This window comes from Leptonychotes weddellii, chromosome 7 (genome assembly GCF_054177405.1).
Source record: "Leptonychotes weddellii isolate Sample4059 chromosome 7, ASM5417740v2, whole genome shotgun sequence".
Classification (NCBI taxonomy): domain Eukaryota; kingdom Metazoa; phylum Chordata; class Mammalia; order Carnivora; family Phocidae; genus Leptonychotes; species Leptonychotes weddellii.
The window spans coordinates 85696336-85721368 of NC_138375.1; the positions used below are offsets into that span (position 1 = coordinate 85696336).

The 25033-nt window shown below is 41.6% G+C and overlaps 1 protein-coding gene across 5 annotated transcripts in view; it reads right to left on the reverse strand.

The window, feature by feature from the left end:
- RASGRF2 (Ras protein specific guanine nucleotide releasing factor 2) overlaps positions 1-25033 on the reverse strand; it is a 235114-nt gene that overhangs the window by 38890 nt on the left and 171191 nt on the right. For all 5 annotated transcript variants that reach the window (XM_081826629.1, XM_081826628.1, XM_081826627.1 and 2 more), the window contains one exon: positions 5704-5810. In XM_081826629.1, coding sequence (XP_081682755.1) covers positions 5704-5810 — 107 coding nt within the window. The remainder of the gene's footprint in view (positions 1-5703; positions 5811-25033) is intronic.

Below are 25033 nucleotides of genomic sequence, written 5' to 3' on the forward strand. Positions count from 1 at the left end.
TGCTCCATTAGCCACATGTGGCTACTTTACTTGGCCCGACAGATACAGAATGTTTCCACCATTATAAAAGGTTCACCTGGACAGCGGTAACTGACCCTCTCTGAGACCTAATCGCTTCACTGGTCCAATCGGGGTAACACCATTTGCCTGGGTTCAGGCCCTCACAGGGCTCGGCCAGGAGCAGCCATCTGTAACGTAAAGCCCCACAGAAGATACAGTGGCAGAGATGGAAGAACATGTGTATCTCGACTCTGGGCTGCAGCTTACCTCACGTAATCCTCACAATCGCTAGAAGAAAGAAGTGACATCGTCCACACTTAGATGGAAGGAGAAATGGAGACCTGGAGGATGTAAATAGTTTGCTCAGCCACACGGCTGATAAATGGGAGGGAGGGGATTTCCATCCAGGTAACTCTGACCTTGAAGCCCATATGCTCCTCCACCATCGCCCCACTGCTTCTCCAGGGGGCTTCCCGAAGGTCCCTCTGCTCCAACATCCGTACATGGACACAGTGGCCTGAGGTCAGCTCTGACCGGGATTTCTGGAGGTGTGAAAGCTTTCACCTCAACTACTGTGCGTGACTACAAAGTGGAGTTCTGAGAGCCACTGATTCTTGTCTTAGACCCCAAACTCCATTTATTTGTTAAGTGTGTTCAGAAAGTGTTACAGAATATGGATTCTAACAAAGAGACTCTGGGGTCTGTGTGAGTGTATTTGTGTATTTTTACATGATAGAGTATATATAAAGCCCTCTTATAATGGGAGAAGCATGTATATGTAACAAGTATCATACATAGTGTTAACAGTGAAAGAAAACAAACTGGGGGAAATGAGTGTAATTGGCCGATAAAAGGTCTTATCCTTAATATAGAAAAAGTACGTAATATCAATAAGAACAATACTAAAACCAACAGAAGATTGGGCAATGCCCAGGAAGAGGGGCATGGGCTGGGAGGGGCCCCTCGGATGCTACCATATCTTCATCAGGGTGGTCGTTTTACAGGTGTGTTCAAAGGTAAAGTCACTGAGCCACACTCCTAAGTTTAGTGCCCTTTAGATGAAGAATGTAATGGCTAGGTAAAATGCAACAAAGCATATAAACCGAAATATAAACTTGAGAGGTCTTCGTCATCAGCTAAATGTGTGCTCTCTTTGTCCCCCAAACAATGAATGTAAGAGGACCGAAGTGAGTTAGAGACATAACAGCTGAGTTATTTTGATATATTCTGTGAAACAGCCCACCCAGATGACCTGCACTTCCTGTATCACAAACAATGATGCAATGATCAAGCAGCGGTACTCCTTTTCACTGATCCCATTAAACTGCTCTGTCGGCCATCCTTCCCCAACCGGCACGTAGTTTTGGGCTGGCACCAAAGTCTTGGAGAAACTTGAGGTACAAGAATTGTCTCTTCCATCAGAATGTCCAATCCAAAACATTGATCCAAGTTCCAGTTCAGTCCAGAATAAGACATTTCCTTCCTAGCCTAGCCTGGCCTGCTTTCAGCCTGGAAGCCTACCCAAAGGCCCCCTGTTCTTTCCCCAACACCTCCTCTCCACTTCTCGCTTTCCCTTCTTGCTTTCACTTTCCCATGTCAGGGCAGGTGGAGCTGGGCCCTGCTCTGGATATGGCAGGTGGACGGTGGCTAACTCCTGTGGGGCACCTGGTGGGATTTCTGGAGCCCTCTCCACTGGAGACTGAAGACCAGCTCCCCTGACTCAGGCAATGTCTGGATCCTCTCACGCTCACATCAACCTGGTGTCTGGCACCCTCCGGTGCTCAATTCTTGCTAGTGAATGAATGAAGGAGGTGAGGGAAAAGAGAGGAAGGTAGCACTGCAGAGCCCTGAGGAAGCAGACACAAAGATGAAGGAGACAAGTCCTGTCTGCAGGGAACTAGGGCTCCTTGTTGGGGGATGAAATGTTCACCTCCTGTCCTTAGCTGGAAGGGATTTGGTCACACCCACCTACAGTGGACTTTATGTCTTTCTCGCTTCTTGATTCTATGTTGCCTTTATTTTATTTTATTTTTAAAGATTTTATTTATTTATCTGACAGAGAGACACAGCGAGAGAGGGAACACAAGCAGGGGGAGTGGGAGAGGGAGAAGCAGGCTTCCCGCTGAGCAGGGAGCCCGATGTGGGGCTCGATCCCAGGACCCTGGGATCATGACCCGAGCCGAAGGCAGACGCTTAATGACTGAGCCACCCAGGCACCCCTCAATGTTGCCTTTAATCCTCCCTACATCCTTGGGGGAGGCAAGAGATGGATGGGTGTTCTCATTCTCAGAAGAGGATATTAACCCCCAGTGAGGCCGAGGGACAGAATCGGGCCCCACAGAAGATACAGTGGCAGAGCTGGAAGAACACGTGTATCCCGACTCTGGGCTGCAGCTTCTGCTAACCCATAGACAAGGCATGTGGGAGGAACCCAGCCAGGCCTTGTGGCTTCACTTTCCACATGAAAGGCAACAAATGAGTGAAAAAGCACAACAAAATGAAGAGAAACTAGGGCAGAATGTATAATAGATGAAAACTTTTAGAATCAGAAAAAAAAAAAAAAGTCATTCTAGCCTTAACCAAATACTTATTAAAGGAAAGCTTAGAAGTTTCCAAAATGGCGTTCTAGCACACATTGCAGGGAAGGAGTTGAGGGTGACATCCTAGGGAAATTTTATTTCTCTGGAGAACCAACACTCATAATTCTCCCACTCTATTTCTCCTGAATTAAGTTCAGGGTCGTATCTGCCAATATTAGTTACCTTCGATGAGAAGTGAGAAACAGATACATGATACGTAATATTTTGTAGAAGACTCAATTCTCTAGATTTTGGGGGGACAAAGCTACATCTTGTCACTTCCCTGAGGCTTTTCTGTTTTCAGTAAATTGAAGTGGTAGTCTGGTTGGTCTACCATGTGATGGAGAAATGCAACTGTCAGCATGTTTGGCTGTATTTTTGAAAAGATTACAACTTCTTACTCATTTTTTTTGGAAAAGTTATTAATTAAAAATAATCAGGTTGCCACAATAATGTTACAGTCTTCCTTAATGGACTCAACCTGCACAAAGTGAATCAGATAATGAAAAATCCTATTGTCCAAGTCCTTCATTTTGTGAGGTGAAAACCAAAGACAGCAACGATGAGGGTTAACTAGCAGAGTTCTTTCTCTCTTTATGCATCATGGCGGTCAGCTTGCTCGGGGTCCGTCAAGCCAGGGGCAACCCCCACACCTCCTGGGAGCTAAACTGGCTCAGGCCATGCCAGGGTGATGGAGAACTCACGTGAATGAGGAAGGGGACAGGATGTGCACACGATGAGGTTACACCAGGACAATGGGAAACCAACCACAGATCCTTAAAATCTACTCACACATTCAGGGAAGGTAAGAAAAGACAAAGGAGTGAGTGGTAAGAGCTTCCTCTGGCACATCAGGGTCTACATTTTATATAATAATCATGTCAGGACAAAAGACTGAATATCTGAGCAATGTGTACCATCCACATATGCCTCCAATGTAGAAAAGCTGGGATTCCCAGTGTGGGCCCCTAAATGGAACTGATGACAAAGTGCTTCCCCACATACAAGCACACCTTGAAACAGGCTGCAAAGTAGCTGAACTGTCCGAACAACAGCTAACACTTAGGGTGCTTTTTGGATTACAACTAAAGGCCCCAGGATACAATCTGAATAAAGAGACCCTTGCTTTCATATCAATCCACTTTCTATTCCAGTGACTTGGTGCAATTCAATCTAATACTGCCTGTATGCACATATGTATTTATGCAAGTACAATGCAGCCAAGGTCAAGCCACATGATAACACCTTACTGTAAATCTCTTTATCATAGAAGCAAGGGATTCAGTACACCCATCTCCCCGCCTCTGAGTTCTCTTCACCCAAAGTAAGGTAAGCCCAGCATATTGTCAATTGCTTTGCGACTCTTTTTTAGCTACTACAAGAGTTTTATGTGAATTGTGAGGGATTCCTGTTTCAGTTTATTAGAAAAAGAGGGCACTGGGGATTGACAGAAAGGAGGTGAGGCTGATAGGGAAGCAAGATTAGAGGTTTTGGAAAGAAGATTTGCAGGTAGGAGGAAGCTGAGCCCAGGTCAATCTGGGCTTTCACTTTCAGCAGGGAAGACAAGCGAGGGGCATCTGCTAAGCCTTGGGTACTGAAGCTACTCCACATCTCTGAAGCCACCGCAGGCCCCCGGAATCAGAAGTCAGGACCCTGAGTCCAAAACCAGAGAGGGATGGGATGGACAGTCAGGCACAGGAGAAACCTCATTATCATGTATCTGCAATGAGGCAAATGGGACTTACAAGCAGCTCCCTCAGATGATGAGGAGGAGAGACTAGACATTTTCAATGGACTCAGGATGGTTCTCGGAATCTGAGTCATATGGGATCCATTTTTATTTATTTAAGATGTGTAAGATAAAATTTTTACATCCTATATTTAATGTGCTACCTTCATTTTTATTTTAATTAACACTTAAGAATTGTCATGGGCTAACTGATGGTGAGGCCCAAATCCCACTTTTCCCAATTAGTGAATTCTCCAACAGGGATTCCAGGCACCTGGCTCTCTTGTGACCCCAATCTCATGGACTGTTGTCACCAAGGGCCACGTGGCAGACCCATGACAGCCTCTGAGAATATAATGAAGTGAGACCTGGAAGTTCCTTCTCTTTTTCTTTATTCATTAGCATGTTATTCACATTCTATATGTTTAATGCGTTCTGATCTGAGCCATGGAGGGCTCCCTTCCCTCTCTTCAAAACTCTCCTGGCAGGGTGCTAGGCAGCCACCTGTCTGCCAGGGCCCGCCCATTATTTGGCAGTGGGTGACAAAAGCACAACTCGTGGGGCGCCTGGGTGGCTCAGTCATTAAGCATCTGCCTTCGGCTCAGGTCATGACCCCAGGGTCCTGGGATCGAGCCCCGCATTGGGCTCTCTGTTCGGCGAGAAGCCTGCTTCTCCCTCTCCCACTCCCCCTGCTTATGTTCCCTCTCACACTGTGTCTCTCTCTGTCAAATAAATAAATAAATAAAATCTTTAAAAAAAAAAAAAAAAAAGCACAACGCGTGTCTCAAGCCCATGAAGCAAAGGAGGCCCTTCCCTTACTTCGTGAAATTGTGAAACGGGTATAAATTTTATGAAGGTGTACTGAAAACACACAAACAAATAACAAGGAGGTGTCCTGTCAGCATGATGCAGTTTCAAAACAGAATACTAGGAACCAAAACATCCAAGGCATGAGGCAAAATATCTCCTAAATCCGCCTGAGAAAATACTCCCTGACCAGACACCAGAGCGTGTGGGCCCAGAGTGTTGCTCATCTCCAGGGGCATCTGCTGCTTACCTCCAGCTACGGGGAGGGCCCTATGAATGGCGCTCCCTGGGGGGCACAGTACAGTGGCTCTAGCGCCTCAGGTGGGTGCCGTTGCCTCAAAAGATGAGGAAAGAGGGGCCGGGCTTCACCTCCTGTGTCACGTCAGATCTGATACAGTGGATATTTGGCAAACATGCACGTGTTTGCTTTGATCTGTATGTCTGTCCCATTTCTTCCCTTTCTGTTCTAATTCCAAGGTTTCAGACCCTAACTCCAAAGGCTCAGAAGGCATTTTACAAATGTAACGACTTAAAAAGTTGGTTTAAAAAAAAATTCCTTGAAAGCAATTAACGTTACCACTGAATTACCTGTGCGTGCTTTGAGACCCAGTGACGGAGGACGTTCAGGACTCGATTGGTGGCTGTTCTCCGAATAATAAACTCTTTGTCGCATGTCCTCTCAGTGTTGTTAAATCCTTAGGAGGAGAATAAACACACACATGTCGTTAAAGCCAATCCCCAGGAATCTGGAAAAGGTCATGTATTTTAGGACATGGGTTAACGGACACTCACAAATACACACCTTGGCAGGTGGCTTCAGAATGTGGTGAATTCTGCTTACTTACCTGTTATACCCTCAGCTATGAGGCTACCACATAGATAACAGGTGCAATTAAATGAATAATGTGCACACATTTATTAAAGGCCACTGATTAAAGCTAAAGCTGATCTAATAACATTTCCATTTATGCGTGCCTTGTTCTAGAACATAAAGCCAAGAAAGTTTTAACAAAATATTTAAGTGAACATTAGTTGTACTTTTGTCCCAAAGTCATTATACAACCAACAATATTTTCAATAGTTAGATGGAGAGGCCCATACCTAGGCTCATAGATGATACAAATATCTTATTATGCACCCATGTATTGAGAAGCAGGATAGCATAGTGTTTAAGAACACGAACTCCACAGTCAGACTATCTGGGTCCAAATCCCTGTTGTCCTACCCTGGCAAGTTACAGCACCTCTCTGTAACTGGTTTCCTTGTGTCCTGCAGGGGCTAATGCGTACCTACCTCACAGAGTTGTTACAGAGATTAAGTTAGTTAATACATGTTATAAGCATTTAGAATGACACCTGGAACAATAGTGAGAGCTCAATAAATGCTAGCTATTATTACACTTCAGTACTGGTTGATCGTCTCTGGTTCCCCTCTGTGCCAATGTAGGTCTCGGTCTTGACCACCTTTTTACTATGAAGAAACTATTTTAAAATTTTTTCTATTGAGTCTCCATTTTAAAAGATTTTACCTTCCAATCATAATTAAGTGACATATTTCTTTTAAAAATGAATGCAAGCCTTATATAACTTCACTGGCAAACTTCCTGAAAGTTGTCTAAACTCACTTATTCCGTTTTCTCATCTTCTACATGCTCTACATCCTACTCACCCCATCTTACCATCAAAACAGCTCCTGTTAAGGTCACTAGTAACCTGCATGTCTCCATATCCAATAGATATCCATCATCTCTCCATTGGAAAGCTCATCTGATAAACACTTATAAGCAAATCCTCATGTATTTATAACCCCAGATCTCTTCTCTGGGCTCTGGATCCATATATCCAATTGCTTCTTGATATTTTCCTCTTAGATGTTTCAAAAACCTCAAACCCAATCTGTATAAAAGAAAAAGCCATGGCCTTTCCACTAATCCTTGTCCTTATCCAGTGGTTCCAATTTCACTAAAGGAACATCACTAGCCATCCAGTTATATAAGCCAGAAACTCTGTTTCTTCCTGATAATTTTATTTGCTAAGTAAATCTCAAATCTGTCCATACCTTCATGTCTACAAACCCAAAATTGAAGTTGAGCTGCCAGCAACTCTCAATCTGGTCTACTGACAATCGTCTTGTCATTCTTGCTTTCTCAAATCCGTTCTCCTCTCTAAAGTGAGAAAGATCTTTTCAAAGGCCAAATTATATGTGTCATTCCCCGGTTTAAAGCCCTTCAATAGCACTTATGATAAACAGAAAAGCTCCTTAACACAGCCCACAAGGTCTTCCATGCTTTGACTCCTAGCTCCCTCTCAGCCTTTTCTGGAACCATATTCTTCTCACTTCTCCCCTTCATCTCACCACCCTTCTTTTAGTCCTTCATCCTCACCCCAGGGCCTTTGCACATACTGTGCTGCATCTGGCACAATTATCACTCCCCTTTTCACTCAGTGGAAGCTATTCTTGTTTATTTCACTTCCCCAATTAAGCCCTTCCTGGCCTGAGCTGAATGAATCATCACATCTCACAGCACCATATGCACGTTTGCTTTCTGGCACTTGTTCCATTTACAATTTCACATTTATTTACGTAGACGGGGATCGGGTATGTTTTTGCTGAGCACAATGAGCACATACCTGGCATGTAGCAATGCTGTACACAATATATATTTGCTGAATAAATGAATGAAAGCCTGGATAGTGGGAATTTACTAACTATTGAATGTGATTTGAAGGTAAAGATGATAGAGTGAAAGACTAAACAAATAGTCCTCAGACTCTATGAATTGAGTTAGACAAAAAAAATCTATGAACTTCTTAAGGGCAGAGGCCCCTTTTGCATACTGCTCTTTGGATGTGGACAGGCCTCTTCGACCCTCTAGCAGACAACCATCAGAGGATCATGATGACGTGCTCTTGGCAGAATAGATCTCTTTTTAAAAAAATCTTTTGCTATTAAAAGCTTAAAAATTCTGGGTATAATATAATAAATATCTTTTAAAATGCATAGCTGAGTTCTCAAGAAAATAAGGAATTTTCCAGGGTCAAACTCACAGGGACCTGAAAACCAGAACCAAGCCTCTGAACTGATGCTAGCAGCCCCAAGAGGAGAGCAGCTCACCAGCCTCGGTAACACAGGATTTGGACTGTAAATCCATGTGGTTCAGAAGAAGCCCCAGGGCCTTCATGAAGTATGGGTGAGAGAGGATGTGAGGGCGATCTGGCTGCGACATCTGTCACCCCATTGATCGCCAGGGTTGATTCGGCTGATCTGGCTGGCTAGGCGGGTATCCCCTTCCTCCCTCACCACTCCATGTGCGTCCCTCCCGAAGCTGCACGCTCGGTCGAAGAGGACGACCTTCCCCGATAGAGGAGGACCGTTCTTCGGTCAAGGGTATACAAGTAGCTGCGCTCCCCTGCTGGAACCTCCAAACAAGCTCTCAAGTATGGGTGAGAGAATGGGAACTGAGACTCCCACATAAAGCTGGAACTCGCAAAAGACCAGTCCCTCTGTGAAGAGCAGACTGGGGGAAAGTGCTCCAAGGGCACAAGGAGACAGTTAAAAAGCTTGTCTGTCTCAGCCTGAATCTCTGTGAATATGGGGGAAAAAAGCCTCCCTGAGAATTGATAGCCACAGGCCCACTTCATGTAGGTTTGAAGCTCAGATTAAGCCACTACTGGATGGTCTGTCCCTCTAAATGAGAAGCTAAAAAGTGGCCCAGGCCAGTGATAATCCTGGGACCCCTGACAAAAGTATACACAAAACCTCTCTGGAGGGGCAGAAACTCAACCTCAGCCTGTACTGGACACCACCAAAACAAAATAAAACAAAACAAAGAAATAGCTCCGAAGAAAAACTCACAATCCCAAATCACAATACACTCAAACTGTCTGCCATGAACAAGGATCAGTAGACACAGGGACGAGGAATGCCCCACCCCGCCCCTCCACCACTACCAAGAATTCCAGGTAACAGAACTATTAGATAGATCCAGTTCAAACTAAAAATGTTTACAAAGACTACTGATATAAAAGTGGGAACTGAAAACATGATAAAAGAATAAAAAGATTTTAAAGTCAGATTTTACAAGAACCACGTAACACTTCGTCAAAGCTGATAAAATTATTCTTTCAATTATTGTTAAAAAAAAATAGAAGAGTCGAAATCGAAAACTCAGGGACAGATAAACACTGATTAGACAGACCCCACTGAATAAACAAACAATAAACTGGAAAGAGATTTAAAAAACAGACTTCAGGGGCGCCTGGGTGGCTCAGTCGTTAAGCGTCTGCCTTTGGCTCAGGTCATGATCAAGCCTCGCATCGGGCTCCCTGCTCGGCGGGAAGCCTGCTTCTCCCTCTCCCACTCCCCCCTGCTTGTGTTTCCTCTCTCGCTGTGTCTCTCTCTGTCAAATAAATAAATAAAATCTTAAAAAAAAAAACAAAACAGACTTCAGAAAAGTGCTCAAATGCAGTACAAAGAGTTTAAGAGCGAAAACAGAAAAAAAAGTATTAAAAGACATGAGGAAAGAATTAGAAGTTCCAACAAAAAATCAGAAGGTCAATATAGGAAAATAATTTTTTTGACTTGATGGAAAACATGAATCTTTAGGCTCAGGAATTGCAATGAATCCCAAGCAGGATAGATAAAATGAAAGCCACACCTAGAAAAACTGCAAAATGATGGAACTCCAAGACAAAGATAACTTTGAAGCAACTGGTGAGGATATATTTATGATCTGTAAAGGAAAGGCAGATGAAAAGGATAGAAAATGGTATGGGGAATGGGGTAAGTAGACGAGAAGGCTCAAATCAACCAAATTAGAGTAGAGACTTCGACTGGAGTGAGAGCTGGGGAATAATAAGGCACCATCATTTTGCCAGAGGATGGAAGTCAAAAGCTCTTGGAACACTGAAAAAGGGTAATGAGACTGAGTCCCCCACCTGCACATATAAGTATAAGGATGGCCAATCGGTGAGATGAGAATAGAAGATGGGAGTGAGAAATGGACAGAAAGATAAAAATCAAAGTGAAATATTAAGAAAGAAAAGCAATTTTAACAGAGCTGCTACTCCTTTAATGTATTTTGGAAAAAGCATCTATCACTACTTATCTCTGCATCTGCATCAGGGGTAGGTGGCAGGGGAGTTTTATTTTGAAAGAAAGGCAAGGAACACTCTTCTGCTCTCCAAGTTATTTCATGTCACACATTAAAAGGCCACTTAAGGGGTTTTCTTTATCAAATTTCCAATATTTCCATAATTTCAAATCTCAACCTCTCTTACCATTTAGATTAGGATTTGATTATACGGCTTGGATGTTCTTCATAACTCCTTCTAGTAACCATGTTATTTATCTTTTCTGTGGCGATCATAGCTCTGTAAGTTCTCACTATCTCTGCTGCTCAAAGTACATCACCTGCTGCCACTTGCAGGACTCAACATGCCCTTGGAAAGTGACCGGGTACTCACTTAAGCGATCCCCAACCATGCGCACTCAGTGCGGCTGGGACAATCCACAGCTGGTAGGAAAGGTACTAAGATAGCAGGAGCAGCCTTCCAAGTGCTGCAGGAACACTGAGAACCAGGGAGGGAAGGCTCCAAAGACACACATTCCACTGCACCCTCACAAGGCACGCCATCCCTATACGGCTCCAGGATGGACAAGAAGTAAAGTCCAGAGCAAATCACTTCACCTCTCTGTGGCTCAGTTTCCTAACTTGTAAAATGAGCAGAATAAAACCATATAACGTTATGTTAAAAATTAAATAATTCCTGTAAAACAAGGCACTCAATGAAATGATATTTATTCTATTCTCACCTAGAGCAGGCTTCATCCATCCATCCGCCCCCTTGATCCAATGGCCCTCGCTAAATACTTTTGACAGAAAGCTAGTGATAAGCACATGTGAAAGCAGCAAGGATCTGATGAACATCAACTTATTTCCCTCCTGGAGAACCTTTCTCACTGCTTGATCAACGGATGGAGATCTTTGATTTTCTAGAGAAATACTCTCTCAATTCTATGTAAACCAGCAACAGTTTAGAAATTCCCTAAACCAGATACATGAACCATCTTTCTGAGGGGCCATACATGCAGCAAATGCTGTTAGATCAAGTTTTATAAAAGGAGCTGCTGCTTATTCATGAACTGAAATTATGCCTTACCTGGGCTCTCATGTGCTCGCTCACATCATCGGATATCCCCGGCTCCCCATTTTTCACAGACTTTAAAACTACATGATCAGAGCAACAACTTTCCATCACTCATCAGGTTTTCTCCTTATTTTAAGTCCACCATCTAAACTGGGGGCTGCCTGGGCAATATTTATTTCTGAATTTTAGCATGAGCCACACAGCTAATTGGTGGCAATTCCATGTGGAAGCTACTCGATCCGAGAATCCCAGATCTATCCCCCAAGGAGTTCTTGTGCCATTTTTCTGGAATAGCAAATAGAAAATCTTTGCAGGGCTTTACACATCTTTCACTTGTCAAGTGTGACAGCACAATGAAACCATATATACCAAGAGAGTTTCTTTTATGAATGCACATATCTAGAATACGGCACCCCAAGATTCCTATCTTTCCAACTTTTGCATATTCTTTTGCAGTTGTAGGCACTGGTCAAAATGACTAATGTGGGCAACAAAAGCCATCTGGAGAAGTGATAAGAACTGAATCACCATACATGTGAATTTAAGAATGAGATTCAACTTTATGCTCCTTCCCCCAGACACCTTGTGAGTCACGCCATCCCCTATAGCAACTGTTAGATGTGACATCTCTCTCATTAAATATACACTCCTTGGTGAAGGGATTTCATCTCAAGCATCTTTGTAGGCCCTTCAGCTTTGCACACAAGCACTCAGCAGTTACTTAATAAAAATTCCATCACTCCCTATGGAAACTATTTGAAAGTGTCTGCAAGTGCTTTATATCTGAAGTAAGGGCATCCTTTTACCATATTACTGTGATGACCACACATTTGAAATCTATCACAACCAGAACATACAATAAAGGAGTTGGGAGGGAGCCAAGGAAGTTGAAAAATGGGGGGGGGGGAAGGGAAAGTTTCATTTTATTCTTCAAATGATATGATACTTGGCCAACTTCACTGCCTACTTTGTGAGAGGCAAGTAAAATAACGTGATATGGAAATAAGATTACACACAGGTGAATTATGGGCTAGTCCAGTTAGAGTTACCCTGAGGCTACAGAGGACAAACTCTAAAAGACAAGGAGTTCTTGAGCAGGGTGAAGTGTTTTTAATGTCAGAAGTAGATCACCAAGAATTGGACCATGGAGCTCTTATTACTTCCAACAAAGCATCTTTAAGCCATCCTTCTGAATTGGTGAGGAAAGTCAGAGTAGAATCCGAAAGAGCCAAAAAGCAGAGAGATAATAATGCTGTCAGTGGTCCATGGTGGTACGCTGCCCGGGAGAAAAAGTAAATGCTAACAATTGGTTACTTTATCAAATATCTAGGAACTGTTTCTTGTTGTGTTTTCATCACCACTATTTTGCATTGCTGTCTTAATAAATTTAGGCTTGTTGAATAAATGCACTGTGATCACTTTAATGTTTACATCAGTGAGGGAATTGAAAAAAGTATGTCAGTGATGCATCATTTTTCATTTTATACAAAGGAGCCTCAATCTCTCCAATAACATCAATGTTCTCAATATGCTTTGCTTTATCTAGTAAATATCATCCTAAAAAATCATATCATATAATTGGTTTGTACATTTCCATGTACATTTCTATCCTTTGGTTTCTGGCATGGAAAGATCACTAATATTTATTACTGCTTTTTGCCAGGTACTGTACTAGGAGCTTTACAAGTGGTATAGAATTTCACCCTCACAACCAAGGACAATAATACCAATTGCCATTTATTGCATGCCCACCAAGTACTGAGTAAAGTATCGTGAACAATGTGGCTTCTTCACCAACAACAGCATCTGAGTTGGGGTGAATGTTATCCCCATTTATGGATAAAGAAACAAAATCAAAGAGGTGAAGAAACCTGGCAAAGGTCATAGTTACTAAGCAGCAGAGCCAGGATTTGAGCCCAGGTCTGTCCATTTCCAAAGCCAGAGTGCTTTCAATGGCATCTCATTGCCTGGATCCAAAGTCGTGACTTCAAATTTTTCTTACAAGGTGGTAAACCAACACTTAAGGCGACAACAAAGGATGCTGGAAAGCGAGTGCTTCTCTTTTAGTTCTAAATTTTGAGGTGTGCTCACAGAATGGCCCCGATTATAGAAGTATGTGTTTTGTACTGCAATGAATACCAAACAAAACCCTTTATTTATCTAACTAAAATTAAAATTTTCTCAAAATGTGCTCTTTCCCCAAATTCATTATGTTTCCAATTGTGACCAACATATAGACCAGTGCTTTTTAAACTTCCAGTCCCATGACTCATTAATGGGAAATTAAACCAGTTTAGTGGGCTTTAGCAGAATTTAAAAAATGAAATAGATGAAAACTGACTATTTGAATAGACTGTACATAGCGGGGGTGAGTATTCTTGAGGGAAACTTTTGTATCAATTGTGTATGTGTGTGTGTGTGTACCCTGAGTCAAAATGTAAAATGTTATTTCTTAGAGTACGTTGCAATAAAAAAGTTTGAAAGTGACTGATCTAGACAACCTGATTTTTAGACTATATTTAAACTATCTGCATGAATTTCCTAGAAATCCCGGGTAACTGTGTTCTTTACTCTGAAACATGTCTGCAGGAACAAGCAGAGCATGCTTCTTCTCTTACCGTCCCCACTTTGCTTCTGTCACCAAATACTCTCCCCACTCCGTGCCCAATCCTCCAGTTTGTCCACCACTGTCTCATTCCTTGGTTCCCGGTCTGTGCTCCAGCTGACTCCATTCAGTTCTCACTCCCTCAGGGACCTAACTGTCTCATGGTTTTTCTGTGCACTCCAACCAACACCTCCAGTTCCAATATGCCCCCAAATCCCTCATTTCAAGCTTCTTAGGAGAGATTTCCACATAATGACACATTCTATCCTCATAAGTAATACACCCAAGAATTAAATGTATGTTTCTTGCTCTCAAGCTCCTCCCCATCTTAACTTTCCTGTTGAGGTAACGGGATAACCACAGTTTCAGCTTCTCAGGTGGGAAACCTCACTCTTCTCTGTCTCTCCTTTGCTTTTCCCATTCAGTCAGCAAACACTGTTAACTTTTTGGTAGCATCTGTCAGATTTATCCCCTTTTCTCCACTCTCCTGCCACAATGCTAAGTCTGGGTTCTTCACACATGTGTAGTAGCTACTGTCTCCTTGATAATCCTCCTTCTTTCATTCTCTCTGTCCTTCTAGTCTTCCTCCACCCATAATTCAATTATTCAGCCAGCAGCTGTAGAGCTTCTACTGTGTTCCAGGTACTGTGTGGTGCTGGGCGACCGAGATGTGGTCCTTGATCTCATGGAGTTTGCTTTATAAATGGGGACGAGAGAGCCTCCAAACAAGTAAAACGCCAAAGTGTATAATTGGAAACCCTGCAAATGAGCAAGTTACCTGTCTCTTCAAAAATAATCTTAAATCTCCCTTTCACTTGTTACTGTTCTAGCACGAGTACTTCTATCGTCTCCCCACTGCACACTGAACCAAATAGAAAATACATTCCTAGATATGAAGAAGGTAAGTTACTTGCTCAAGATCACATAGCTAGTATACTGGAAAAAAAAAGGTGAACACAGACAAGCAGGAGATTTGCACATACACTACGCTGAACATCATGATAACAGTGTTCTATTGCTAAGATATGCATAAGGCAATGAACAAATGCTGCATAGTGGTTTTGGGTTTTTGTGTTTTTTTTTAACCTATTTATAAATGTGTTCTTATCTCTCAGTTTTTAAGTTCTTCTTGCATTAACCTGAGATTTTCTCTAAGTACAATTAACTTTAACAATAAAAAAACATACTTTTATAGACTGAGGGAAAGAAGCTCAGCAGATTTATCATTACTGTGATAAAAAATACACGAAGAATGGCAAAATCAGTATCTTTCACTTGCTTTCATCTTTCAGGGAAATAAGTAACTAAGACTATCAGCTGAATTGTTTTTATGGATTTTTAAAAATGTGTGCTGTATAGATCCTTTTTTTTTTTTTAAGAGAGCAAGAGAGCAGGTGCACAAGTGGGGGAAGAGAGTCAGAGGGAGAGAGAGAATCTTAAGCAGGCTCCATGCCCAGCACAGAACCTGATGTGGGGCTTGATCTCACAACCCTGAGATCATGACCTGAGCCTAAATCAAGAGTTGGACGCTCAGGTAACTGAGTCACCTAGGCGCCCCTGTGCTGTCAAGATTCTTAAAGGAATAATTTTACACTAAACTTAAAAACTTGTGAGAGCCTTTGTGTATTACTTCTATTCTCACAATTCCAGAAAATATATTCCTTGTTTTTACAGATGAGAAAACTCAGGCTCAGAGAAGTCCAGTCGCCACCTAAGATCACAGATAGTAAAAGGAGAGAGACAGAATTTATGGCCAGATGATCTGATTCTAAAACCCAGGCTCTTCCCATTGAAACACACTACCTGAGTGACTGCTCCCAAGAAGGGTAAGGTGCTCCTGTTTATTGCCGTGTAATCTTCAGCCCTCCCATTGCTGCGGCCACCAACTTCTGTGCTGGCATGGAAATGCAACAGGAACAGGAATGCCAGTAAAGAGGGTGATGGTGACTTCTGCCCAAGCAGAATGAGGGCATTTGAGGAGTCGGTGGAAAGTGAAGCCAGCAAGCAAGGAAAGTAACTTGTCAGGATTATTGCTGAGACAAGAAGGAAAGAAATAGCCTAGAAACTGAGAGGTGACACAGGTTCATAGGAGACAATAAGTTGAACCAGTTTGAAAACTAAGATATAGCAATCTAAAAACAAAATCAAGATATAGATTACTTTATGTCAGAGTTTCTTGACAGCACAACCAGGATTAGTCAAGAGGCCTTCGAAGATACAGTGAATGTGAGGACTTCGGGGGAATATCGCGGAGTAGGAGGACCCCAAGCTCACCTCCTCCCACAGATACATCTAGATAACACCCACATGAGTGTAAACGATGCAGAAAACAAGCCAAAGACTTGCAGAACAGACCCTCCACAGCTAAATGTACAGAAAAGGCCACACTCAGAGGGTAGGAAGGGCAGAGACTTAGCTGGTAGCTAAACAAACCCATGGCACTGCCCTCGGAGGGAGGGACCCTGCAGGTGTGGAAAGGGGAAAGAAACAGATAGGCCAAGCATGGAGAACCTGCCCAGGGAAGATGAATAACATTTGGCTTTGAAAACCAGAGCTGTATAACTTCATGAGTTCTTACAGTCAGTGGGGCTTAACACCTGGAACTTTAAAAGTCAGCAGGCTTGACTCTGGGAGAGCTTCAGGGCCACAAGAAATGGAGTCCACACCCTTAAAGAGCCCACACAACCAACAGCCCTTTGGAGATACAGCAAAGGAGGAGCAGCTTGAAAAACACCAGGGGTAAACAGGAGCGAGACTTCTCTACTCATCTCAGAGCATGTGCTGGAGGGGCAGGGATCCTTGGAAGACTTCTCCAGGAACAAAGATGCTGGCGGACCCCATTCCCTCCATTGCCCCATAGCCTAGACACATGGACACCTATGGGCACCAGTCCTGCACCAACACTCCCTACATTTAAATTGCTAACAGCATGCCCTGCCCCCTGTGTTCTCCTATGGACATGCTCCCACCAGTCAGGCCTGAGCACTTGGTCTCCTCACACAGCAGATCTGCACAAACCTTGCTAAAACTGCTTGCCCAGCACCCACATTCTCCTGCAGACATGCCCCCCTCCCCTCCAGTACACCCTTGGCCAGAGCCCATCCAAAACAGTGCCACAAGCCTGGCAGTGTGCAAGCAGCCCTAACAGGGACCAGCACGTCTCCAAAGGGATTCCTGCCCCAGGAGGAGAGGAAGATAACCAACACACACCAGTCCAACTGCAGCTCCAGCAGTTGGGACAGATATCCGGTCTGACTGCAGGCCCTGTTCACCATTGAAAGTTTCTGAGGGGACGACATAGAGAAAGCACCCTGTAGTTCAGGGCTACTATAGCTCTGGCAAACCCCTAGTCTGACTCAACCCAAGCCCAAAGCAACCCCAGACTGGCCCACTAACAAGGCACAGACTAAACCCTGCCCAAACAGGTAAAGAGAGCCATTGCAGATGACTGGACTAAAGGCAAATGTGGCTCAGCCACAATACTAGGGGGCATGCAGCATTGAGGAGACAGAGAAATATGTCCCAAATGAAAGAACACGACAACATCACAATGAGGAGCTAAATGAAATGGAGATAAGTAATATGCCTAATAGAGAATTTAAAGTAATGGTCGTAAAGATACTCACTGGACATGAGAAAGAGTGGAGGATCTCAGTGAGATCCCCCAACAAAAAGATAGAAAACCTAAAAAAGAACCAATCAGAGATGAAGAACTCCATAACCAAAAATAAAAATACAGGAGAGGGAATAAACAGTAGACTAGAGGAAACAGAAGAATGGATTAGTGACCTGGAGGACAGAGAAATGGAACTGGAAAGGAAAAAAAAAATAATAAAAAATGAAAATAGATATAGGGAATTCAGAGACAGCATCAAGCATAATAACATTCATATTATAGGAACCCCAGGAGAAAAGAGAGAGAAGGGAACAGAAAATTTACTTGAAGAAATCATAGCTGTGGGACGCCTGGGTGGCTCAGTCGGTTAAGGTCTGCCTTCACCTCAGGTCATGATTCCAGGGTCCTGGGATCGAGTCCCGCATCGGGCTCCCTGCTCAGCAGGGAGTCTGCTTCTTCCTCTGTCTCCTGCTCCCCCTGGTTGTGCTTTCTCTCTCTCTCTGACAAATAAATCAATAAAATCTTAAAAAAAGAGAGAAAGAAATAATAGCTGAAAACTTTCCTAATCTGGGAAAGGAAATGAAAATCCAGATCCAGGAGGCACAGAAAGCCTCCAACAAAATCAGCCCAAGGATGTCCACACCAAGAAATATAGTAATTATAATGGCAAAAAGTAGTGATTTTAAAGGCAGCAAGAAGAAAGGAAACAGTTACATAGAAGGGAAACCCCACATGGATGTCAGCTGATTTTTCAGCAGAAAATCTGCAGGCTAGGGGGAGTAGCATGATATATTCAAAGTACTTAAAAGAAAAATCTGCAGCCAATAATACTCTATCCAGCTAGTCTATCATTCAGAATAGAAGGGGAGATAAAGAGTTTCCCAGACAAACAAAAGAGTTCATGACCACTAAACCAGCCCTACAAGAAATGTTAAAGGGGGCTCTTTGAGTGGAAAGGAAAACCGTAAGTAAGAATAAGAAAACTAGGAAGCACACAGAGTAAAATTTAGTACATCTATAAAAATCAGTCAAGGGATTCACAAAAGGATGTAAAATATGACACCATATATCTAAAACATCGGGTCGGGGGGCACCTGGGTGGCTTAGTTGGTTAAGTGTCTGCCTTCGGCTCGGGTCATGATCCCAGGGTCCTGGGATCGAGCCCTGCATCGCTTCTCCCTCTCCCTCTGCCTGCCACTCCCCCTGCTTGTGCTCTCTCTGTGTCAAATAAATAAATAAAATATTTTTTAAAAAATTTTAAAATGGGGTGAGGGGAAAAGTAAAGAATGGGTTCAAACTTAAGTAACCATCAACTTACTATAGACTGCTATATACAGAAGATGTTATGTACAAATCTAATGGTAACCACAAATCAAAAACCAATAATAGATATGAAAAAATAAAGAGAAAGGAATGCAAGTATATCATTAAAGAAAGCCAGCAAACCATGAGAAAAAAGAGCAAGAAAGGAAAGGTATAGAGAAGAACTACAAAAACAACCATAAAACAAGTAACAAAATGGCAATAAGTACATACCTGTCATTAATTACTCACAATGTAAATGGACTAAACACCCCAATCAAAAGGTGCAGGGTGACAGAATGGATAAAAAGGCAAGATCTATCTATATGCTGCCTACAAGAGACTCATTTCAGACCTAAAGACACATGCAGATGAAAAGTGAAGGTATGGAAAAGCATTTATTATTCAAATGGAAGTGAAAAGAAAGCTGGAGTAGCAATTCTCATATCAGACAAAATAGACTATTTTTTTAAAGATTTTATTTATTTGAGAGAGAGAATGCAGAGAGAGAGAATGTGAACAAACAGGGGTGAGGGGCAGAGGGAGAGGGAGAAGCAGGCTCCCCAGTGAGCAGGGAGTCTGGCAGATGCAGGGAAAGGGGGGCAGGGGGCTGATTCCAAGACTGGGATCATGACCTAAGCCAAAGGCAGATGTATAACTGACTGAGTCACACAGGCGCTCCCAGAAAAAACAGACTTTAAAACAAAGCCTATAACAAGAGACAAAGAAGGACACTATATAATCATAAGGAAAAAAATCCAACAAGAAGATATAACAATTGTAAATATTTATGCACCCAACAGGAGCCTGCAAATACATAAAGCAGCTAATAACAAACATAAAGGAAGTAATTTATAGTAATACAATAATAGTAGGGAACTTTAACACCCCACTTACATCGATGGATAGATCATCCAAACAGAAAATCAACAAGGAAACAGTGGTTTCGAATGACACATTGGACCAGATGGATTTAACAGATTTATTCAGAACATTCCATCCTAAAAAAGCAGAATACACGTTCTTTTCAAGTGCACATGGAACATTCTCCAGAATAGATCATGTATTAGGCCACAAAACAAGTGGCCAACAAATTCAAAAAGACTGAAGTCATGCCATGCATCTTTTCTGACCACAAAGCTGTGAAACTAGAAATGAACCACAAGAAAAAATCTGGAAAGAACACAAATATATGTCAGCTAAATAACATGATACCTAACAATGAATGGGTCAACCAAGAAATCAAAGAGGAAATTAAAAAAATACATACAGACAAAGGAAAATGAAAACACAGTGGTCCAAAAATCTTTGGGATGCAGCAAAAGCTGTTCTAAGAGGGAAGTATATAGCAACAGAGGCCTACCTCAAGAAGCAAGGAAAACCTCAAATAAACAATCTAACCATACACTTAAAGGACTTAGAAAAAGAAGAACAAAAACTCAAAACAAGTCAAAGGAAGGAAATAATAAAGACTGGAGCAAAAATAAATGAAATAGAATCTAAAGAAACAATAGTACAATGAAACCAGGAGCTGGTTCTTTGAAAAGATCAACAAAATTGATAAACCCTTAGCCAGGCTTATAAAAAAAAAAAAAAAGAGAAAGACAACTCAAGTAAACAAAATCAGAAATGAAGGAGGAGAAATGGCCAACACCACAGAAATATAAAGGATTATAAGACAATATTATGAAAAATTATATGCCAATAAAGTGGGCAACCTAGAAGAAACAGATAAATTCCCAGAAACATATAACCTTCCAAAACTGATTCAGGAAGAAATAGAAAATTTGAACAGATTGATTACCAGCAATGATATTGATTCAGTAATCAAAAACCTCTCAACAAACAAAAGTTCAGGACCAAATGGCTTCACAGGAATTCTACCAAATATTTAAAGAAGAGTTAACACCTATTCTGCTCAAACTATTGCAAAAAAATAGAAAGGGAAGAAAAGCTTCCAAATTCATTCTATGAGGTCAGCATTACCCTGATACCAAAACCAGATAAAGACACTATGAAGGGCGCCTGGGTGGCTCAGTTGGTTAAGCGACTGCCTTCGGCTCAGGTCATGATCCTGGAGTCCCTGGATCGAGTCCCGCATCAGGCTCCCTGCTCGGCAGGGAGTCTGCTTCGTCCTCTGACCCTATCCCCTCTCATGTGTTCTCTCTCTCTCATTCTCTCTCTCTCAAATGAATAAATAAAATCTTTAAAAAAAAAAAAGACACTATGAAAAAAGAAAACTACAGGCCAATATCTCTGATGACCATAGATGCAAAAATCCTCAACAAAATATTAGCAAACTGAATCCAACAATACATTAAAAAAACTATTCACCACAATCAAGTGGGATTTATTCTGGGGATGCAAGGGTGGTTCAATATTTGCAAATCAATCAACATGACACATCATATCAACAAGAGAAAGGATAAAAATCATATGATAATTTCAATAGATGTAGAAAAAGCATTTGCCAAAGTACAACATCCATTCATGATAAAAACCCACAACGAAGTAGGTTTAGAGGGAACATACCTCAACATAATAAAGGCCATATATAAAAAACCCACAGCTAACATCATATTCAATGGCAAAAAACCGAGAGCTTTCCCGCTAAGATCAGGAATAAGACAAGGATGTCTTACTCTCACCACTTTTATTCCACATAGTACTGGAAGTCCTAGCCACAGCAATCAGACAAGGAAAAGAAATAAAAGATATCCAAAATGGTAAGGAAGAAGTAAAACTTTCACTATTTGCAGATGACATGATACTCTATATAGAAAATCTTAAGGACTCCACCAAAAAACTACTAGAACTGATAAATGAATTCAATGAGGTCACAGTATACAAAATCAGTATACAGAAATCCATTGCATTTCTATACACTAATAATGAAGTAGCAGGAAGAGAAATTAAGAACACAATCCCATTTGCAATTGCACCAAAAATAATAAAATACCTAGGAATAAACTCTACCAAGGAGGTGAGAGACTTGTACTCTGAAAACTATAAAACAACATTGATGAAAAAAAAGTGAAGACGAACAAACAAAAGGAAAGATACTTCATGCTCATAGATTGGAAGAACAAATATTGTAAAAATGCCTATACCACTGAAAGCAATCCATAGATTTAATATAGTCCCCATCAAAATACCACAACAGCATTTTTCACAAAACTAGAACAAATAATCCTAAAATTTGTATGAAATCACAAAAGACCCCAAATAGGCAAAGAATCTTGAAAAAGAACAAAGCCGGAGGTAACACAATCTTAGATTTAAGATATACTACAAAGCTGTAGTAATCAAAATGGTATGGTACTCGGGCAAAAATATAGATCAATGGAACAGAATGGGAAGACCAGAAATAAACCCACGATTATATGGTCAATTAATCCTTGACAGAGGAGGCAAGAATATGCAAAGACAGTCTCTTCAACAAATGGTGTTGGAAAAACTGGATAGCTACATGCTGTAAGTATTCTTATTTCATACATGAAAATAAACTCAAAATGGATTAAGGATCTAAATGTGAGACCCAAAACCATAAAAATCCTAGAAGGGAGCATAGGCAGTAATTTCTCTGACATCAGCCATAGCAACATTTTTCTAGAAATGTCTCCTGAGGCAAGGGAAAGGAAAACAAAAATAAACTACTAGGACTACAACAAAATAAAAAGCTTCTGCACAGGGCGCCTGGGTGGCTCAGTTGGTTAAGCGACTGCCTTCGGTTCAGGTCATGATCCTGGAGTCCTTGGATCGAGTCCCGTATCGGGCTCCCTGCTCAGCAGGGAGTCTGCTTCTCCCTCTGACCCTCCCCCCTCTCATGTGCTCTCTCTCTCATTCTCTCTCTCTCAAATAAATAAATAAATAATCTAAAAAAAAAAAAAAAGCTTCTGCACAGCAAAGGAAACAATCAACAAAACTAAAAGGTAACCTAACGAATGGGATAAGATATCTGCTAGTAATATAGCCAATAAAGGTTCAGTATCCAAAATATATAACGAACATATACAACTTAACACCAAAAAAAAAAAAACAATACCCCAATTAAAAAATGGGCAGAAGACATGAATAGACATTTCTCCTAAGATATACAGATAGACAACAAATACAGGAAAAGATGCTCAACATCACTCATTATCAGAGAAATGCAAATTAAAACCACACTAAAACATCATCTCACACCTATGAGAATGGCTAAAATCAGAAAAACAAGAAACAAGAAGTGTTGGCGAGGATGTGGAGAAAAAGGAACCCTTGAGCACTGTTGGTGGGAATGCAAACAGGAGCAGCCACTGTGGAAAACAATATGGAATTTCCTCAAAAAGTTAAAAATAGGGGCACCTGGGTGGCTCAGTTGGTTAAGTGTTTGTCTTCGGCTCAGGTCATGATCCCCGAGTCCTGGGATTGAGCCCTGCATCGGGCTCCTTGCTTGGCGGAGAGTTTGCTTCTCCCTCTCCCCCTGCTCGTTCTCTCTCTCTCAAGTAAATAAAATCTTTTTTAAAAAAGTTAAAAATAGAATTACCATATGATCTAGTAATCATACTACTGGCTGTTTACCCAAAGAATACGAAAACACTAATTTGGAAAGATATATGCACCCTATGTTGATTGCAGCATTATTTACAATAGCCAAATTATAGAAGCACCCCAAGTATCTATCGATAGAAGAATGGATAAAGAAGATGTGGAATACATACACAATGGAATATTACTGAGCCATAAAAAAGAATGAAATCTGGCCACTTGCAACAATGTGGATGGATCTAGAGAGTATAATTCTAAGTGAAATAAGTTAGAGAAAGATACCATATGATCTCACTGATATGTGGAATTAAATAAAATAAATGAAGGAAGGAAAAAAAGCAATAAACCAAAAAACAGACTCTTAACAAACTGACCATTACCAGAGGGGAGGTGGGTTGGGGGAGGGGTAAAATAGGTGAAGGGGATTAAGAGCACATGTATCATAATGAGCACTGAATAAGGTATAGAATTGTTGAAGCACTACATTGTATACCTCAAACCAATATAATACTGTATGTTAACTATCTTGGAATTAAAATTAAAAAAAAAGAAAATACAGTGAATGAACTAGAAATGGTTAACATGGAGAATACCAAAAACAAAGAGGAACAAATTTTAAATTTGTTGATCATTTTCTTTTCTGCCTAACTTTGTAACCATCTATCTGAAAAACAAAGGGAGGAAGGAGGAAGATATTTTGGTACATTAGTTTGAATTCCCTAATGGGCATTTGCTACCTATTCTGGATTAAGATGTGACTCAGCACATTGATGTGAAACAATATTCATATCCTTTACATCAAGTCGATTTTCCCCACAAACCCAAACAGTAATAACTGTAAAAATCCTTCTGTATTTCTTTCTATAGTCTTCTACACACACATTAAGAAATGCTTTTTCATGGGGGTGAGGTGCTAGCTTCTTCTCCGGGGAAGGTGTGTACAAAGTGTGTACCAAGTTGGGAATGAGCATGCACCTGTGTATGTGGGGTAAGGCTGGGAGGGGTGGCCACAAAATTAGTTGAGATATTCTGAAGAATCCAAAGCAGAGACGTTTAGAGATAGGTGGGGAGGGGTATGAAAACAGGCCATTTTCTCCCTCTTGATTGTTAACATGTAGGAATTTATACAAAATTTTTAATGCATAAAAATGGTGGATTTTACTACTAGAAAATGAAACATACCTTGGAAGGGAGGGGGGAAGCCACAAAATACAAAGGTAGCCCATTTTAGTCAGACACAAATTGAGCATCTTGTGGCAATCACTTTTAGGAGCTGGGGTATAGCAGTGGACACGGAGAACTAAAGAGCTGCTCACAGAACCTAGGATCTATTGGAGGGCCACAGAAATAATAAACAGTAAATCTATGAGCAAATAAACAAGGTAAATCAGGCACAGAAAAGAAGAGCTAGGGGGAGCATAACTCAGCTAATGAGACAGCACATCTGCTAGGCGGGTTGGGAAGCCCTTTCTCAGGAGGGGACTCATGAGTTGGGACTTGAATGATGAAAAGGAGGTGGGCACATGAGGTCCTGGGAGAGGAGTGTTTCAAGCAGAACAGCAAATGGAAAGACCTAGAAGCTCAGCAGGCTTAGAGGGACAGAAAGCAGCCCAGTGTGACTGCAGCCTGGTGAACATGAGGGCCAGAGAATGGTGAGGAAGGTAGAGAGCTGGAAGGATCACCCAGCACCTCTCAAGCCAAGTTAAAGAGCTGGAT